Here is a 20852-nt window from a genome sequence, read left to right on the forward strand (position 1 = left end):
TCATCTTTTTTACAATAGGTGCTACTCCAACTCTTTCTCTCTTATATTTTCGTTCTATATTCTATCCAATTGCGTATGACCACTCATCCATCTCAACATCTTCATCTCTGTCACACTTAACTTATGTTCGTGCTCTTCTTTGGCCGTCCAATACTCTGTACCATAAAGCATAGCCGGTCTAATAGTAGTGCGATAGAATTTATCTTTAAGTTTTAAAGACACTTTTTTGTCACATATAAAACCAGACGCACTCCGCCATTTTGACCAACCTGCTTGAGTCCTATGATTTATATCATGTTCAATCTTTCTATTATTCTGTATGATACACCCAAGATACTTAAAACTTTTAACTTTTCGTAGGATGTTTTCTCCAATTTTCACCTCTATATTAGGGTTTTTCATTTGCCGGCTGAACTTACGTTCTATATATTCCGTCTTGCTACGACTTATGCGTAAACTATACACTTCTAAAACTTCTCTCCATAAATTCAACTTCTTATTTAGGTCTTCATTTGACTCTTCCATAAGAATGATATCATCGGCAAAAAACAGGTACCATGGCATAGGCTCTTAGATATGCTTTGTGAGTACTTCCAAAACTAATGTGAAAAAATATGGACTTAAGGATGATCCCTGGCGTAATCCTATACCAATAGAAAATTCCTCAGTTACACCACCTTGAGTATTCACACTAGTTGTATCCCTATCATACATGTCTTTAATTGCACGAATATATGTGATCCATACTTTCTTCCTTTCCATAACCTTCCATAAGACCTCCCTTAGCACCCTATCGTACGCTTTTTTCAAATCAATAAATACCATATGTAGATCCCTTTTATTACTATAATACTTCTCCATCATCCTTCTTAATAGGCATGTAGTTTCAGTGGTGGATCTGCCTGGCATAAAATTAAATTGGTTTCAGCCTCCGTTTTATCACTATTTTCCATAACTTCATGGTATGACTCATGAGTTTTATCCCTCTATAATTTTTGCAACTCTGTATATCCCCCTTATTATTGTAGATAGGTACCAATGTGCTCTTTCTCCACTCATCTGACATCTTCTTTGACCTTAAAATCTCATTAAACATCTTAGTTAACTAACTGATGTCTTTCTCTCCAAGGCCCTTCCAAACTTCAATTGGGATATTATTGGGCCCTACTGCCCTGCCATTTTTCATCCACTTTATAGCCTCTTTTACCTCGAAGTCTCGAATCCTTTAATAGTAGTCAAAATTCTCAAATAAATTCTCATTGTTAGTATAGATTCTAAACCAACAAAGAATTCTTTCGTACAAAATTTTGATTGTCACTAAAGCAAACCCAATAAAAATAATAAACCGAAGTATTTAAACATCGGGTTGTCTCTCAAGGAATTGCATGGAGTTGTATTTATTATTGGTTATGGAAGATTATCTTTTTGGGATTTTTGAATAAGGAACAAGAAAAATAAATTGCAAGAAAGTAAATTAATAATTAAGAAAACTCTTGGCAAGGTATGAGAATTAGACGTCCTATCCTAGTTATCCTTATCAATTGTGATGAGAATTGTTCATTGCTCCCACTTAGTTAACCCTTACTAAATAAAGGAAAGTCAAGTGGACAAATCAATTTGATTCCTCAAGTCCTAGTCAACTCCTAAGAAAAGACTAGCTTAGAGGGATCCAAATCAACCACCAAATTCCAATTATCAGTCAACAAAGAAGTTTGATAACTCAAGCTTCTCCAATTACTCAACCAAAGCTAAGAATGTAAAAAGCTGAATTAAAATCATAAATATGAAATACCTCAAATTTCATTAAATAAAGAAATCAAATATAACATGAAGTTCATAAACCAAATTGGGAAAATAAATAAACTAAAATGCTAGAATAAATAAAAGTAGAAGAGAAACTAAATTAAAGGAACATTGAACCTGGAATTGGGAAGAAATAAACCTAAAACTAAGAGAAATCCTCAAACCTAGAGAGAGGAGAGGTCTCTCCTCTCTCTCTAGAAAACTACATCTAAAACCTAAATTATGAATGAATGTTGTGTATTGAGTATCTGCTTGTCCCCTGGCTTTAGTCTGCATTTCTGGGTCGAAAACTGTGTCCAAACTCAGCCCAAAATCGCTCCCAGCGTTTTCTACAATTTCTGCAGGTAGCGCATGTCATGCGTATGCGTCAGTCACGCGTACGCGTCGATTGACAAAAATCCTGGTCACGCGTACGCGTCGTTTGTCTTCTGCCCTAGTCACGCGTACGCGTCAGGTACGTGCACGCGTCGTCTTGCAAACTCTAATTCACGCGTACGCGTCAGGTACGCGCACGCGTCGATCCCCACTAGTTGTCTCCTTTATTTCTTGTGTTCCTTCCATTTTTGCAAGCTTTATTTCTATCCTCTAAGCTATTCCTGCCCCCATAAAGCCTGAAAACACTTAACGCACAGATCACGGCATCGAATGGTAATGAGAGAGGATTAATAATTAACAATTTTTAGGCCAAAGAAGCATATTTTTAATCATAGCACAGAATTAGGAAGGAAAATGTAAACTCATGCAAATTATATGAATAAGTGAACAGAGAGTTGATAAAAACCACTCAAATTAGCACAAGATAAACCATAAAATAGCGGTTTATCAATCTCCCCATACTTAAACATTAGCATGTCCTCATGTTAAGCTCAAGGAGATATCTAAGATGATTCTGTCTACTTAGTTAAAAGTAAATAAGTTCTTCAAGACAAAAACAAATCAAATTCCACTTAATTTAAATCACACAATAAAAGACAAGTAAACTTGTAAGAAGATAGCTCATGAAAGCAGGGAACATAGAATCAAGCATTGAATCCTCACTGGTAGTGTATATGCACTCTAATCGCTCAAGTGTCTAGGGTTAATTCACTCTACTCTTCTTTAATCATGCTTTCTAAAACTTTGTTCTTCATCTAACCAATCAACAAAAATTTAGTATACCAATGCAAACATCATGAGGTCTTTTCAAGGTTGTAATGGGGCTAAGGTAAAGCTAAGGTGAGGATATATGTATGGCCAAGTGAGCTATAATATGAATCCTTGATTAACCTAACCTTTCACCTAACATACACACACACTCTATGTAATTTCAAAATCATGCCTAGCTACCCATAATTCCCACTCTTGTATCACATACTCATATACCAAATTTTTCTTAATTTTATCACATATGCATTGATCTTTTATTAAATTTAACATTGGGGAAATTTTTTCCCTTATTTAATTACTTATTAATTTGAATATTTTTTATTTTTTTTCGATTTTTTTTATTTTTTTTATTAAGAATATAAAAGTAAACATAGCATATCAATGCACATGGATTTTTAATTTTTCTAGTCTCACATGAGTAGGTACCCAAATTCTCAAAATCTTGTCAATAAAATTCCACACTTTCTTATCAACCCAAGTTCTCACAGTTCCCCACACTTGGACACATAATCAACTGCCACTAGAATATAGTTGTTTGAATGTGAGGGTGGAAAAGGTCCATGAAATCAATACCCCACAGATCAAACAACTTAACCTCAAGAATCCCCTGTTGTGGCATTTCATGGTTGGCAGGAAGATTCGTGGCTTTTGCACATCTGTCACAGTGCTTCACAAATTCGCTTGAATTTCTGAAGAGAGTAGGCTAGTAGAACCCGCTCTGAAGGACCTTTGTAGCTGTCATTTCACCACCAAAGTAGCCTTCATAATCAGAACCATGACAGTGCCAAAGAATTTACTGTGTTTCTTCATCTGGGACACATCTCCTGATTATACCATCTGAACACCTTTTAAAAAGGTATGGTTCCTCCCAAATATAGTACTTGGCATCAGTCAATAGCTTCTTTACTTGTTGACTGCTGTACTCCCTTAGAATAAAATTTATGGCCTTATAATTTGCAATGTCTGCAAACCATGGATCCTGCCGAATGAGGAACAATTGCTCATCCGGAAATGTCTCAGTCACAGCTGTGGGTGGTTGTAATCCTGCTTCAGGCTCAATTCTAGAGAGATGGTCAGCCACTTGATTTTCTGACCATTTCCTGTCTTTTATCTCAATATCAAACTCCTAAAGGAGCAACACTCATATGATTAATCTTGGTTTAGAATCCTATTTAGTTAGAAGGCACTTCAAAGCAGCATGGTCAGTATAAACAATAACCTTAGAACCAAGTAAATAGGACCTAAACTTATCAACAGCATACACAACAGCTAATAATTCCTTTTCTGTAGTGGTGTAATTCTTTTGAGCATTATTTAACACACGACTGGCATAGTAAATGACATGTACAAGCTTACCATGCCTCTGTCCTAAAACAACTCCTATAGCAAAATCACTAGCATCACACATCAATTCAAATGGTAAATTCCAGTCAGGGAAAGCTATAATAGGAGCAGAGGTAAGGTTTGCTTTCAGAGTTTCAAAAGCATGCAGACAATCAGAATCAAAGACAAAAGAAACATCAGCAACTAACAGGTTGCTTAAAGGTTTAGCAATTTTAGAAAAATCCTTTATAAATCTTCTATAAAATCCTGCATGACCTAAGAAACTCCTGACTGCCTTAACATTAGTTGGTGGTGGTAATTTTTCAATTACTTCTACCTTTGCTCTATCAGCCTCAATTCCCTTACTTAAAATCCGGTGTCCAAGAACAATACCTTCTGTAACCATAAAATGACATTTTTCCCAATTTAAAACAAGGTTTGATTCTTGACACCATTTCAAGACAAGAGATAAATGCTTAAGGCAGGATTCAAAAGAATTACCAAAAACAGAAAAGTCATCCATAAATACCTTAATAAACTTTTCAACCATATCAGAAAAAATTGAAAGCATACACCTCTGAAAAGTTGCTGGAGCATTACAAAGTCCAAAAGGCATTCTTCTGTAGGTAAATACTCCAAAGGGGCATGTGAATGTTGTCTTCTCTTGATCTTGAGGGTCCACTGCAATTTGGTTATATCCAGAATAGCCATCTAGAAAGCAATAAAATGCATGACCAGCTAACCTCTCAAGCATCTGATCAATGAAAGGCAGGAGAAAGTGATCCTTCCTTGTAGCAGTGTTGAGCCTCCTGTAGTCTATATCCGGTGATTGTTCTTGTAGGAATAAGCTCATTGTCTTCATTCTTGATCACTGTTATCCCTCCTTTCTTGGGAACTACCTGCACAGGACTTACCCAAGGACTGTCAGAAATAGGGTAAATAATACCTGTTTCCCATAGTTTAATTACCTCTTTTTGGACCACCTCTTTCATAGTTGGATTGAGTCTCCTTTGTGGTTGCACAACTGGTTTAGCATCATCTTCAAAGAGGATCTTGTGCATGCACTTGGTTGGACTAATTCCCTTCAAGTCACTAATGGTCCACCCAAGAGCTGTTTTATGGCTCCTGAGCACTGAAATAAGCGCCTCTTCCTCTTCAGGCTTCAGGGAAGAGCTAATAATCACTGAATAGGAATCATTTTCACCCAAGAACACATATTTCAGAGAAGGAGGTAAAGGTTTGAGCTCAAGCTTGGGGGCTTCCTCCTCTGCTTTAGGCGTGTGAACTATATCCTTCTGGGGTGGTGAATCATCAACTTCCACTAACTCATTTTCAGAGATAGGATCCAGAATGTCATCAAGTACCTCAGCTTCCAGTACTTCTTGAACAAGTGGTTCAACAACATCAATTCTCATACACCCTTCAGAATCATTAGGGTGCTTGAGAGCTTCAAAAACATTAAGGACCACCTGTTCTTCATTGACCCTCAGGGTTAATTCACCCTTTTACATATCAATCAGAGCTCTACCTGTAGCTAAAAAGGGTCTACCAAGAATAATAGAGGATTTTACATCCTCTTCCATGTCTAATATAACAAAATCAGCAGGAAAAATAAAGGGTCCTACTTTCACAAGTAAATCCTCAACAACACCCACATGTAATTTAATAGAAAGATCAGCAAGTTGAAGAGAAATACGAGTGGGTTTTACCTCCTCAATTTGAAGCTTTTTCATCACTGAAAGTGGCATGAGATTGATGCTAGCTCCAAGGTCACATAAAGCTCTCTGAATGGTGACATCTCCAATGGTGCAAGGAATCACAAAGCTCCCTAGATCTTGCATTTTCTCAGGAAGTTTATGTTGAATAATGGCACTACATTCCTTGGTTAATACCACGGTTTCTTGCTCCTTCCAATTCCTCTTGTTAGTCAACAATTCTTTCATAAATTTAGCATAAAGGGGCATTTGCTCAAGCGCCTCTGCAAAAGGAATGTTGATCTGTAGCTTCTTGAAAACATCTAAAAATTTAGAGAACTGCTTTTCTTCGAAAGACTTCTGAAGACTTTAAGGATATGGCATTTTTGGCTTGTATTCAGGAGCCTTTGGCAATGTAGGATACTTGTCAAAAGAGTTAGGGAATGGATTGTCTGCACGCTTTGGAGGGGCGTGCGCCACTTCTTCCTTCTTCTTCTTTGGAGCTTTCTTCTCAACTAGCTCTTCATTGGCCCTTGTCTCAGAGCCAGCTGTTTTACCACTTCTCAATTGAATAATCTTACAATCTTCTCTTGGGTTCATCACTGTATCACCTGGAAATGTACTTGTAGACCTCTCAGGTATTTGCTTGCTCAGTTGGCCCATTTTCACCTCTAAGTTTCTAATGGAGGCTTTGGTTTCCTGCATAAAACTCCTCATCATCTCCCAATTAGAATCTTTTTGGGATTTAGAGTTTGCCTGCTGAGGTGGTTGTTGCTGCTGAGACTGAAATTGGCGGTTATTGTGATTGTTCTGTTGGAAACCATCCTGAGAACTATTGTTGAAGTTCTGAGGCCTCTGAGGTTGGTCTCTCCACCCAAAATTTGGGTGATTTCTCCATCTTTGATTGTATGTCTTAGAATATGGACCATTGTTGGGATTTTTAGGACCACTCCCCATGTAATTTACCTGTTCAGAAGAGGGTTGAGCATAATCATAATTATCATTTTGTACAAAGTTACCTGCCATGTCATAGGAGGCCTCTTGAGGTAGATTTTGGGTGTTGATAGCTGAGACTTGCATGCCACCCATCTATTGAGTAAGTAAATTTATTTGCTGAGACATAAACTTGTTCTGAGCAAGAAGAGCATTAAGAGCTTCTACTTCCATAACACCCTTCTTCTGATAGTTGTTAATCACTATCAATCCCCGGCAATGGCACCAAAAACTTGGTTGAGGAAATTTATAACCCACAAACTAACCGGCAAGTGCACCGGGTCGTACCAAGTAATACCTCAGGTGAGTGAGGGTCGATCCCACGAGGATTGAAGGACTAAGCAACAATTATTAATTGATTTACTTAGTTAGGCAAACAAAAAGTAGTGTTTGAGAGTTCAAAAGACATTAAACAATATAAATAATATTGAAAGAGCAAGTAAAAATGTTGGGAATAAAATATGGAGAAGGCAGTTAAGGTTTCAGAGTTATCTATTTTTCCGGATTAACTTTTCTTACTAACTATTTTAGTCATGTAGGATTTAATTTATGGCAACTTATATGTGACTAGAACCTAATTCCTTAGACCTTTCTAGTCTCCTCTAATTTTCATCAATTGCCAATTCCTTGGTCAATTAATTCCAATTAGGGGGTGATGATCAAATTCCAGTTTATATGCCACAAAAACTCTAATTACCCAAATAAAAGGATTATATGTCACGTATCCCATTAAATCCAGATAATTAAAATTTAGAAGAATATATTTTCAAGCTGTTGTTCAAGTAAAGAGCTTTTCCAAGTTATACAAGAACTAAAATAGAAAGAGGGTCATACTTCCGTTTCACCCAAATTCATAAGATAAAGAGCGAAACCAATTCTTAAATTATAAATCCATACATGAATTAAAATAGAAAAAGTAATAAAATCAATCCATACAAATAGACAGAGCTCCTAACCTTAACAATGGAGGATTAGTTGCTCATGGTTCAGAGTAGAAAGCTGTGGAATATGGAATGTAAATTTGTATAGTATTAGAATGGGATCCCCCTTAAAAGAGAAGTTTCTTTTCCTTTTTATATCTAATCCTAATTAATTTAATCTAATTTCTAAAATTAAAATAATATCTTTTCCTAAAAATAATATTTGAATTTAAATTAGAATTAATCAAATAATCAGCAAATCTTCAATGGAAGGATGGGGACCACTTATTTTGTCCATTCTGTAGCTTCTAATCTGTGTTTTCTGGGGTGGAAACTGGGTCAAAACAGCCCAGAAATTGCCCCCAGCATTTTTCTGCGTTTTCTGCACGTGGCGCATGTCACGCGTACGCGTCAGTCACGCGTAAGCGCCAATGGTCTTTTTTGCGAGTAACGCGGACGCGTTGGTCACGCGCATATGTCGCTGTGCAATTCTTCAAATCACGCGTACGCGTCAGTCACGCGCACGCGTCGCTCCTCGCTGCCATCTCCTTTGATTCTTGTGCTGCAGAAACTCCATCAAATCCAGCCGAATGCTACCTAAAATAAACAAAATTACAAAAGACTCAAAGTAGCATCCATATTGGCTAAAAGATAATTAATTCTTTATTAAACTCAACAAATTAGATGCAAAGCCACTAGGAAAAGTTAGGAAAGATGCTCACGCATCAGTGCACTAGAGCTTGAGGGTTGATTGTTGGAGGTATTCGATGATCCAATATGGGAGACGAGGGCTTGTATAGCGGAGGTCAGACCGGTAAGTGTGCTTTCCAGGGTCTTTTGTCCTTGTGCAAGAGATTGAAGCATCTCGTCATAGGAAGATGAAGGGGGGCAATTGTCTTGGAATTGGGGTGGTTCTAAGTATAGCTCATAAGGCTCTTGGTATGGTGGGTAAGGATTAGGGTTATATGGGGATGTCTGGTGGTAAGGTGCTTGTGAGTATGGTGGTTCAAAGTTATGTTGAGGAGGGGATTCATAGGTATATTGTGGTGGGTGTTGATTGTCACGGAGAGGTCCATCATAACCATTGTCTTGGTATGCATCATAGAATAGTTGTTGATAGTCCATTGGAGGTGGTTGTTGCCAAGAGGGTTGATCAGATCCTTGTGGCTCCTCCCATCTTTGATTTTCCCATCCATGATGCATATTCTCATTGTAATTTCCTCTTCCTGCAACATAGTTGTAACCAAACTCATAGGCAAAGGGGTGAGAGTTCATAGTAGCTAAAGAAAATAAAAACAAAAAACTAGTAAAAATAAGCAACTAATTCCTAAACTAACAAAAACTAGCAAACAAGTAAAAAGAAAATATTTACAATAACCGATAATAAGGCACACGTTTACAATTCCCCGGCAACGGCGCCATTTTGACGATCGGATTTTTTTCCAGTAAAGAATTCTCAAATAAATTCTCGTTGCTAGTATAGATTCTAAACCAACAAAGATTCCTTTCGTACAAAAACTTGTTTGTCACTAAAGAAAACCCAATAAAAATAATAAACCGAAGTATTTAAACCTCGGGTCATCTCTCAAGGAATTGCAGGGATGTGTATTTATTATTGGTTATGGAAGATTATCTTTTTGGGGTTTTTGAATAAGGAACAAGAAAAATAAATTGCAATAAAGTAAATTAATAATTAAGAAATCTCTTGGCAAGGTATGAGAATTAGACGTCCTATCCTAGTTATCCTTATCAATTGTGATGAGAATTGTTCATTGCTCCCACTTAGTTAACCCTTACTAAATAAAGGAAAGTCAAGTGGACAAATCAATTTGATTCCTCAAGTCCTAGTCAACTCCTAAGGAAAGACTAGCTTAGAGGGATCCAAATCAACCAGCAAATACCAATTATCAGTCAACAAAGGAGTTTGATAACTCAAGCGTCTCCAATTACTCAACCAAAGCTAAGAATGTAAAAAGCTGAATTAAAATCATAAATATGAAATACCTCAAAATGCATTAAATAAAGAAATCAAATCTAACATGGAGTTCATAAACCAAATTGGGAAAATAAATAAACTAGAATGTTAGAATAAATAAAAGTAGAACAGAAACTAAATTAAAGGAACATTGAACCTGGAATTGGGAAGAAATAAACTTAAAACTAAGAGAAATCCTCAAACCTAGAGAGAGGAGAGAGCATCTCTCTCTAGAAAACTACATCTAAAACCTAAATTGTGAATGAATGTTGTGTATTGAGTCTCTGCTTGTCCCCTGGCTTTAGTCTGCATTTCTAGGCCGAAAACTGGGTCCAAATTCAGCCCAAAATCGCCCCCAGCGTTTTTTGCGATTTTTGCATAAAGCGCATGTCACGCGTACGCGTCAGTCACGCGTACGCGTCGCTTGTCTTCTGCTCTAGTTACGCGTACGCGTCAGGTACGCGCACGCGTCGATCCCCGCTGGTTGTCTCCTTTATTTCTTGTGTTCCTTCCATTTTTGCAAGCTTCCTTTCTATCCTCTAAGCCATTCCTGCCCCCATAAAGCCTGAAAATACTTAACGCACAGATCACGGCATCGAATGGTAATGAGAGAGGATTAATAATTAACAATTTTAAGGCCAAAGAAGCATGTTTTCAATCATACTACATAATTAAGAAAGAAAATGTAAACTCATGCAAATTATATGAATAAGTGAGTAGAGAGTTGATAAAAACCACTCAAATTAGCACAAGATAAACTATAAAATAGTGGTTTATCAACCACATTTTTATTAATTTTAGAATTTTTATTCGAACAGTTTAGTTGGACCGATTAGAGATTCAGTTCACCAATTTTTAATTGAACTGGATGATCCGACCGATTTGATAACTATGTTTTTAGCACAATAATAATTTTTTTTTTGTAATATTATAATGTCGTTTGAATTATATAACATATTTTTATTTTTATTTTATAATTTGTATGATATTTTAAAAGCATCTGTGCACACGTTTAGCCAAATTTATACAAAAATATGAGTAAAATAATATTACAAAAACCTCTGACTAATTTAATGGAATTGTTAAAGTCGGAATGAAAAAAAAAACTATATTGAAGTTGATCCAACTAAAACATGTATGGAGTTACTTTTTTATAGAAGTGCTTTCAGCAATATAGTTTAGTGAGAAAAATTTTAAATCAACAATGCCAGTGGTAACCCTATTTACTAAGGTTTAGATATTGTTGTTACTCAGATTTATAGGATTTCAATTACATAGACATGTTTTTCAATGATGGTAGACTTCACATTAGTCATAATGCTTTTCAAACTAAAGTATCACTGAAAAGTAATGTTTCAACAATATAATAATAACAACAACGAAGTCTTGTCCCATTAGATGAGATCGGCTACTTAGATCAAATAATGTCATTAAGCTCTATCATATATCATGTCTATAAAGAGACCGTCTAAATATAGATCTCATTTGACTACCTCATAGATGATTTTTCTAGGTCTTTCTCTGCCTTTCACCTATTGTCCATCTTCCATCTCATCTACCATCTTGACTGAATACTCTGTCAGTCTTCTTCTCATATGTCTAAACTATTTAAGATGTGATTATACCATCTTTTTCACAATAGGTGCTACTCCAACTCTTTCTCTCTTATATTTTCGTTCTATATTCTATCCAATTGCGTATGACCACTCATCCATCTCAACATCTTCATCTCTGTCACGCTTAACTTATGTTCGTGTTCTTCTTTGGCCGTCCAATACTCTGTACCATAAAGCATAGCCGGTCTAATAGTAGTGCGATAGAATTTACCTTTAAGTTTTAAAGACACTTTTTTGTCACATATAAAACCAAACGCACTCCGCCATTTTGACCAACCTGCTTGAGTCCTATGATTTATATCATGTACAATCTTTCTATTATTCTGTATGATACACCCAAGATACTTAAAACTTTTAACTTTTCGTAGGATGTTTTCTCCAATTTTCACCTCTATATTAGGGTTTTTCATTTGCCGGCCGAACTTACGTTCTATATATTTCGTCTTGCTACGACTTATGCGTAAACTATACACTTCTAGAACTTCTCTCCATAAATCCAACTTCTTATTTAGGTCTTCCTTTGACTCTCCCATAAGAATGATATCATCGGCAAAAAACAGGAACCATGGCATAGGCTCTTAGATATGCTTTGTGAGTACTTCCAAAACTAATGTGAAAAAATATGGACTTAAGGATGATCCCTGGCGTAATCCTATACCAATAGAAAATTCCTCAGTTACACCACCTTGAGTCTTCACACTAGTTGTATCCCTATCATACATGTCTTTAATTGCACGAATATATGTGATCATTACTTTCTTCCTTTCCATAACCTTCCATAAGACCTCCCTTGGCACCCTATCGTACGCTTTTTTCAAATCAATAAATACCACATATAGATCCCTTTTATTACTATAATACCTCTCCATCATCCTTCTTAATAGGCATGTAGTTTCAGTGGTGGATCTGCCTGGCATAAAATTAAATTGGTTTTAGCCTCCGTTTTATCACTATTTTCCATAACTTCATGGTATGACTCATGAGTTTTATCCCTCTATAATTTTTGCAACTCTGTATATCCCCCTTATTATTGTAGATAGGTACCAATGTGCTCTTTCTCCACTCATCTGACATTTTCTTTGACCTTAAAATCTCATTAAACATCTTAGTTAACTAACTGATGTCTTTCTCTCCAAGGCCCTTCCAAACTTCAATCGGGATATTATTGGGCCCTACTGTCCTACCATTTTTCATCCACTTTATAGCCTCTTTTACCTCGAAGTCTCGAATTCTTTAATAGTAGTCAAAATTTTGATCTTCTTCACTCGTGCATAACCGACCAAGATTCGGAAGAGTCTTCTGTCCTTCATTAAATAACTCGTAGAAGTGGCTCTTCCACCTTCATTGATTTTCTCATCTTGAACCAAAATCTCTCCGTCTTTATCTTTTATGCACTTAACCTGATTCAAGTCTCTCGTTCTTCTTTCACGGCTCTTTGCGATTCTATATATACATTTTTCTCCTTCCTTCGTGCCTAAAGACTGGTAGAGACCCTCATATGCTCTTGTTTTTACTTCACTTACAGTCACTTTTGTCTTTTTCTTAGCCGCCTTATATTTTTCTCAATTATCTGCATTGCGGCACAAAAACCACTCTTTAAAGCACTCGCTTTTTGCCTTTATCTTTTCTTGTACACTCACATTCCACCACCAGGACTCCTCGTCTCTTGGTCCTATCCCTCTAGATTCACCAAAACTTTCTTTTGTTGTTTTTCTAATAACTTCTGCCATCTCCCTCTATCTCCTCCGCACTTCCATCCTCTTCCCACTTTGCCTCTTCTCTTATCCGTCTTAGGAAGCTTCTTTGTTCTTCACCTTTCATCCGCCACTACCTCGTCCTTGGGTTCTCCATATAATGTCTTTTCCTCAACTTTTGCTCAACGTGAAAATCCATGACGATTATCCTATGATGTATTGTTAAACTCTCTCCCGAAATAATTTTACAATTAATAGAAAATTTTCGGTCAACTCTCTTCAACAAGAAGAAGTCGATTTGAGAACTTGTCATGTCACTCCTATAGGTTGTAAGATGTTCGTCTCTCTTTTTAAAACATGTATTTGCGATGAGAAGGTCAAAGGTTGAGAAAAAGTCCAAAATAGTTTTACTATCGATATTGACCAACCCGAAACTATGACCTCTGTAAATACTTCCATACCTAGTCACATTTTTTCTAACATGGCTATTAAATATTCTCCTAAGAAAATCTTATCTCTCGAAAGTATGTCTTAGACCAAACTCTCTAGATCCTCCTAAAACATTATCTTGCATTGCTTGTCCGAACCCACTTACGGTGCATAAGCGCTAATTACATGAAAAGTATCTCCTTCCACCACAAATTTAATAGAAATGATCTTATCATCCACTCTCTTGATATCCATTACATCCTTCTTCCACTGCTTATCTACTAAAGTTTGAACTCGAAGGTATTCAATTCCCTAGCCTTTGGACCGACCCATTTTATTTTTTGTAGGCAATGATGTTTCAACAATCAAATTGAATATTTAACGAGTTACATTTCCAATTCAAGTCAAATGATTTTGTTGGTCAAATGATCAAATTAAATGAGTAATTGAACTTTGCGTCCAACTTTATAACTTTTGCTGTATAATCTGAATTAAGTTCTTAATTTTTCATGCTCATTACTCACATTGATTTCCATTAACAAAATCAGCTTGTTGAACAATTATTATGATTCAACAACACTTAGTTATGTGTATCTTTCAAAGTGACTTTTAAGCTTAATTACAATAAATTATTTCATCGAATTGTCTTCAAAGTTTAATTAATCTCAGGTAACATAGTCTTTGGTTCACATTGTAGACTCAAATTAATTTATCAGAATCAAGATGCAAGAGGTTCTTCACCTTTACATTTATTCTTACTATACAAACTCAACATGGACCAACCAGCATTTAAAAGTTTGTTGAATCAGATAAGATGCAATTATAGATTCCTCTCTGTTCTTGAACTCATCAATGCCCTCCGGTCGATGCAATTGCGCCGTGGATAACGCGCTGAAAAATTCCGGGACCATGGCCACCATAATTGACATTAATTATTCAAACTTAGAGGGTTTTAAGTACACAGTAAGTTATAATTTGTGGACAAGATTCCAGGATTTTGTTACAACAAAATCATGTACAATAATAGTATTGAGAGACTGTATTAGCTAATAGGAGGTAAATAACCATAATCTAAACAACACATGATTGTTTGATTGATTATATCTTCAAGGCCATGCTTGTAGCTAAATCCAAGATCATTTAACTTGTTTGAGGAAATCTCACAAGGAACTTTGTCATAATTATTCTCAGCAACCCTGCATATATAAGAACAACATAAGCACCTAATAAAAGCAAAGAAAGATTACTATAGAAAATGAGGGTAACATTTACCTTTTGATGTTTGGGTGAGAATAGTGTTGGTGAAGAAGATTAGCCAACTTTGACAATGGACAACTTAGGCTGCTGCATATGTATCTACCTTGTGCTCTGTCATTCTCCATTAGAAATATGTGTGCATTGCATATGTCTTCAATGTGAACCAAACCTATTGACCCCATTCTTGAATTCACAGCATTTAATATCTTGTAAAATTGAGGTTCACCTATATATATATGGTCAAACATTGTCACATGATAAATAACCTAAGTAAATTCCTACCCTATTGTACAAATTTCATTTTATATGTTTCATGTTATGATGCACACAACTTAGCACATGTATTCAATGCTTTCTGAGAGAAGTAGTTAGTGTTAAAGAGAAATATCATAACCATGGCTTTCTTTCACTTATAGACAGACAAAAGGGTCAATAGAATACTGAGTAACATGGAAATAGGTGGTTGAATTTTCTGGTGAATTAGTTGCTTGATATGCATGTAAAATAGATGGGAAACTAAACCTGTAATTGGTGAGAGAAGAACTTTAAGACTGGAAGGTACATTGGCCGTGAAAAATGGGCCTGCAACAGTGGTTGTTATAACTGACACAAGATCAATTTCGTTCTCTTTTGCAAATTTAAATGCTGCTTCTTCACTTTGAAGCTTTGAAAGTGCATAAACCTGACACTTGCACCAAAACACACAACCACTTAGTCAATTTCGTTACAATGTAACAAAAGTCAACCCAACCATTACTACCTCTTATTTAAAACAATTGAACAACAAAATTATGTATAAATATAAAAATCAACCAATATGTATTTGTATATATTTATATATGTTGATTTACAAATAGAATAACAAAACATTTCACAAACGAATAATCCAGTCTGTCATAATAGAATAATCAAACGTTACTAAAAGAGACATTACATGTTGATAATTAAACTAAGCTAAAGAATTCAAGTCGAAAATTACTGGAAGCTTCATAAATAAGAAATTTTCTATTAGTTAAACAAGTGCTTACCCATCCACTTGCTTGTGTGTTCCATACATGATGGGGTTGTACTTGGCAAGATTCATCAACTGTTTGTTTCCATTTTCCATCATTGTCCTTGGCAGTTATGGTACTTATGGAAGATGTGAACACAACCCTTTTCACTGAATTCTTGTACTTCAAGCATGAATTCAGAAGGTTTAAGGTTCCTTTGATTGCAGGGTCTATTATGTTTTCTTGAACATAAGATTCTGCAGTGCAAGTTCTCGTTATTATTATTTCTGTCTTATCAACTTTCAAGGTTAAAGCATTGCTTATGATATTAATTACCAATGTTTTGTTTGTCGTCGACGTTGAATTCCATAGAAGCTGCAACATGGAAAACACCATCGCAGCCTTTTAGAGCCTCATCGAAGCTTCCTTCTTCATTCAAATCTGCTTTGAACAATCTCAATCGGTCACCTCCACCCCACACTGACATTAGGTGTAGTGATTTTTCTGTTGCATTAGAAGCCGGAAAAAATATTCATTAATTAATTTAATCTTATATGGGATAAAAAATTCAACAAAGATTAAAGTATTAACATATTTTTTTCGTATAGAAAAGTGTAATGACTAATGATTATATAATCAATAATGCTAGGAATCAAGAGCACTAGCCAACAATAAATCAACAAATATTTTTGAATTATATTCTATACTAATTAATAATATTAATTGTCATTAATTAGTGGTTATTTAAATTTTTTTTAAAGATACAAAATTAATAATTATTAATTGCCTCTTCTTACTCTAATTCACCTTTTACCATTTATTACGCAAACACTAATTCTTATTTCCAAAAAAAATCTTGAAATTCCAAAAACCAAAAAGCACCAAAACATAAGATAAAGAATCATCCAAATTCTAAGAAAAAAAACATACAAAACATAAAAAAAAAGAATCATCCAATAAGAAAAAACATACAAAACATAGGAAAAAGAATCATCGAAAACTAATAAAAAGAATCATCCGAAATGTAAAAAAAAGAAACATAAAAAACTAGTTAAAAAAATCATTCAGAACCAAATAAGAGGAGAAGAAAAAGAGCCGCAGGGTGGCCGGCAACGACGTCTTGGACGGCGTTGCATAGACAGTGGGGGACTCGCGGTGGCGTGTTGCGACGAGTGAAGGAGTCGCCATGGATCAAAGTAGTTGATCGCACGTCGCGAATGGGGACCTGGTGGTAGCTACGTCACGACAGATGGAGAGTCGTGGGTGCGAGTGGCGAGCGATGGGGAGTCGCGAGCGGCAAGGGTGCGTCGAGCAAGCGATGGGACGCGAGGAGGATGAAGTAGAAGCGCAATGGTGGCTGTCTTTTCTGCGCAAACGGCAGATGAGGTGGCGGAGAAGGATATAAGGACGACCGGCAATAGCACGCAAGGATGGTGCTGCAGCGACGCTAGCCGTGCGAGGACAAAACCGCGGCAGCGTAGGACATTGGGAAGAGGAATTAGGATTTGTAGTTTTGTGTGGTGAATGGTGAATAGAAGTGAAAATAAATTAGGGTAAATTTTGATTAAAAAATTTCATTAATATCAATTAATCAAATTTTAAATTTAAAAAAATAATTTAAAATTAATCATTATTAATTAAATTGTTTAATTCTTGACTGGTGAACACTTAATTCCCTGTACTTTTCCTTATACTTATATAATTTGCAATAGGATAATTGTCACAATTATCATAGGCCTAAACCATATATTTTATAGCTGTTGACAAAATATTAAATAAATAGTCAAAAAATTGTAAAAGTGGATTTATAGGTTCAAAGAATGAAATATGTCTAATACTAATTTTTTTTTCTGAGGACCTATAATTATTCATCACAAAATTTTAGTAAGACTTTATTTATTACTTTATTGTCTTTAAGAACCTATATATGAATTCATCGCTAAATTTTTGAATTCTTTAAAACTTTATTTATGGCTTAAATAAGTTCTTAATTTTTATAAAAGACTAAATTTATTTTTGGATTAATGTTAAATGAGTCTTTAAAAAATAGATTATTTTTTAAATTTGTCCCTAAAAAATTTTATCAGTTAAATTAATCCTTCAAAGATTATAAATTAATTGTTTTTGTCTTTCATCACTCTATTAACATTATCTGTCCGTGATTGATGACATGGAATGTTAATTAATAATTTACATGATATTTAACATGTCTAATTAAATGTTGACTAAATATGTATACAAAAATTTATTAATTTAGTCTATTTTATCAATTATATAATTAAATTCTAATCCCAAATATAATAATGTAACAACAATAAATAATAGATAAATTTTCATAAATATATTTGACCATATCCAATTAGACATGCTAAATATCATGTATGTAGTAACTTAATATTTCATATCATTCATCAATTATTAACAAAAATGTGATGAAAAGATAAAAATAATTAATTTATAATTTTTAAAAGATTAATTTAATTATTAATTTTTTTTTATTTTAATCTCTATAATTTATTTTTTGGTCCAATAAAGTTTGAAATGTCTCTATTTTAGTCATTGTCAATTTGTCATTAGCTTTCTACGTTAAATTTTGATATGACCAGTTAAATATTAACGTGATAAAATGTTCTGATCTTATCTTCATCATCATTACTTAGGGACAAACTAACAAATAGAACCAAAATATAGACTTTTTAAATTTTATTTAGAATAAAACCAAAAAATAATTTTAATGGGATAAAAAAAAATTTAGAATGAAATATTATTTTAATTCTTAATGTTTAAGTTAGATTGTAATTTCATCGTTAACGTTTAGAAAAAATCATATTTTTGTCAATATTAATTTTTCTTTCAAACAAAATAATTTTTTTATTATTACTTTTTTCTTTCTCTTATTCTTCTCTCGCTTTGTTCTCAATTGCTACAATCGTCACTACAATTGTTACAATTACGATTACTGTTGTTTATCTACAAGAAAATGATAATGGAAAAAAATTGTACTTTTGAAAGAGAAAATTTAATATAAGATGAAATAAGATGCCTAGAATTAAAATAAGACATACACTTTTAATATTATAGACAAAATTAAAATTTAATTCAAATATTAGAGATTAAAATAATATTTTATCCAAAATTTTATTTAAGTCTATTTTTATTATTAATCTACAAAAAAATATCAAGAAATTTCCTACTGAAATCAAGTTATTATATATAACACATCAAATCAAATAATCTCTCAAGGACTTCAAGGAAGAACCAGCTTGCCACAAATTAATATATATTAAACATCATCACAAAACTAATTTTTCACTTTCCTAATTACTCTAAGGTCTTCATTCAAGTTACTTTTTTTCCAAGTAAAAAAATTAAAGTTAAGAAATGACTAACCAGGATCTCTGAGAGTGGCATGAACTTTGTAGCCTCTTTGAAGAAGAATCTCTACAAGGTATGAACCAATGTACCCAGTGGCTCCAGTAACACAGTATGTTGTTGAAGAAGGATCAACTTTCATCACCATCTTATTAAGTGCTTCCTCCATTATTACCACTCACTCCAACTATGGATACCAATATTGAAAGTTGATACCCCTTTAACCCTCTCTATGAAAGGACCTATCAGTATTGGCCAAACTTTTTTCATTTTTATATGCAATGCCATGGATTCTTATTCTTTTTGGTAAACTGCAATAATAATATTATATCAGAGTAAACTATTAAAATGGTATCCGAAATTTCACAATATTGATAAAAATAATTTCCAAAAATGTTAACGTTAAATAAGTCCTCAAATATTTAAAAATGTGACAAGAAGAATTAGATATTAAATATATATTCTAAAAATAACTTTAAAAATTATATTTTGATGCCAACATTATTAAAAAAATAAGAAATTTTGATTCTCAAATATGTCAGGTGATTTTTTTATTTTTTTATTGAGAATGGATATGTTATTTTGAAAAATAAAAAAATTTAAAGATCAAATTTTGTTTTGAATTTTTTTGACACTTTTAAAATATTTATTCAAATATTGGCACAAAAATTCAGATTAAATATATAAAATCGGTTGTTAAATACGAATTTTTTTTTGTTATTTATAAAAAATATAATAAAATTTAATTTTGATGCACTTATATCCAATCACGTAAAATTGTACAATTGTATAAAATATTTTACACTATTAATATATTAAAATTAAACTCATAATAATATTTATTAGTTATTTTTGTGTGATAACATATTTTAAAAACCCTTTTGCCAGCCCTAAATATTTTGAGTACTAAATTAGTAGCCAAGTCTATTATATTAATTAATGCTACATCGATGCAGGCACGTAGCCAAGTGCTATATATTTTTTTACTAATACATTGCCCCACATTCAAATTAAATTAAATTAAATGTTACCATGCCTATAAATTCATTGATTTCAACAATGAATTTGAGGTTTGTTGTATGCTTGGGCTTTTGTGGTAAATTTTGCAGTGACATGAACTCAAAATGTGCACAAAATGAATGTTAATCTTGTTGCCATGCAAGGTGTTTGCCTCAAACTAAGCCACACCAGGTTCAAATCCTAGCAATGGTGGCTAGATTTGTGTGTGTGTGTGTTTCCAACTTTCTATTGAAAAAAAAAAAAAAAAAAAAAAAAACATTTCTTGTTGCCATGCATAGATGCCAAGTGTTTGTGAAATGGCCGCAACACATGTCCATATCCATATAACATATTCACGGGATTGCATATGGTTTGCTGAATTCAGCTTCACAAAATGTTAATTCTGGTTATGATTTTATTAGAAAGAAAATTGTTTCAAATGATATTGACATTGTTATTCCTATTTTGATGACATTTTTATATGATTGTTGAATATATTTATGTAAAAATAAATGAAACAAAGTGATAAAACAAAATAGAATCTACATTAATAATAGTAATAATTAGTAGATGGTACTGTATAAGTCAACATACATGCCAACTTCCAATTTGGATTTGGAAACGCATGAAAATGAATAA

General features: G+C 33.9%; 1 protein-coding gene across 1 annotated transcript; it reads right to left on the reverse strand.

Moving 5' to 3' along the window:
* Positions 1 to 14477: 14477 nt before the first annotated feature.
* On the reverse strand, positions 14478 to 19482 carry LOC107614487 (NAD(P)-binding Rossmann-fold superfamily protein). Its single transcript, XM_016316685.3, has 6 exons — positions 19233 to 19482; positions 16179 to 16346; positions 15879 to 16099; positions 15373 to 15532; positions 14866 to 15076; positions 14478 to 14789 (listed from the first exon to the last, which is right to left on the reverse strand). The coding sequence occupies exons 1-6, from the start codon at positions 19381 to 19383 to the stop codon at positions 14636 to 14638; spliced, it is 1065 nt and encodes a 354-aa protein (XP_016172171.1). The 5' UTR covers positions 19384 to 19482; the 3' UTR covers positions 14478 to 14635.
* Between the last annotated feature and the right edge of the window lie 1370 nt (positions 19483 to 20852).

This window comes from Arachis ipaensis, chromosome B8, assembly GCF_059453495.1.
Source record: "Arachis ipaensis isolate K30076 ecotype BB chromosome B8, ASM5945349v1, whole genome shotgun sequence".
NCBI lineage: Eukaryota > Viridiplantae > Streptophyta > Magnoliopsida > Fabales > Fabaceae > Arachis > Arachis ipaensis.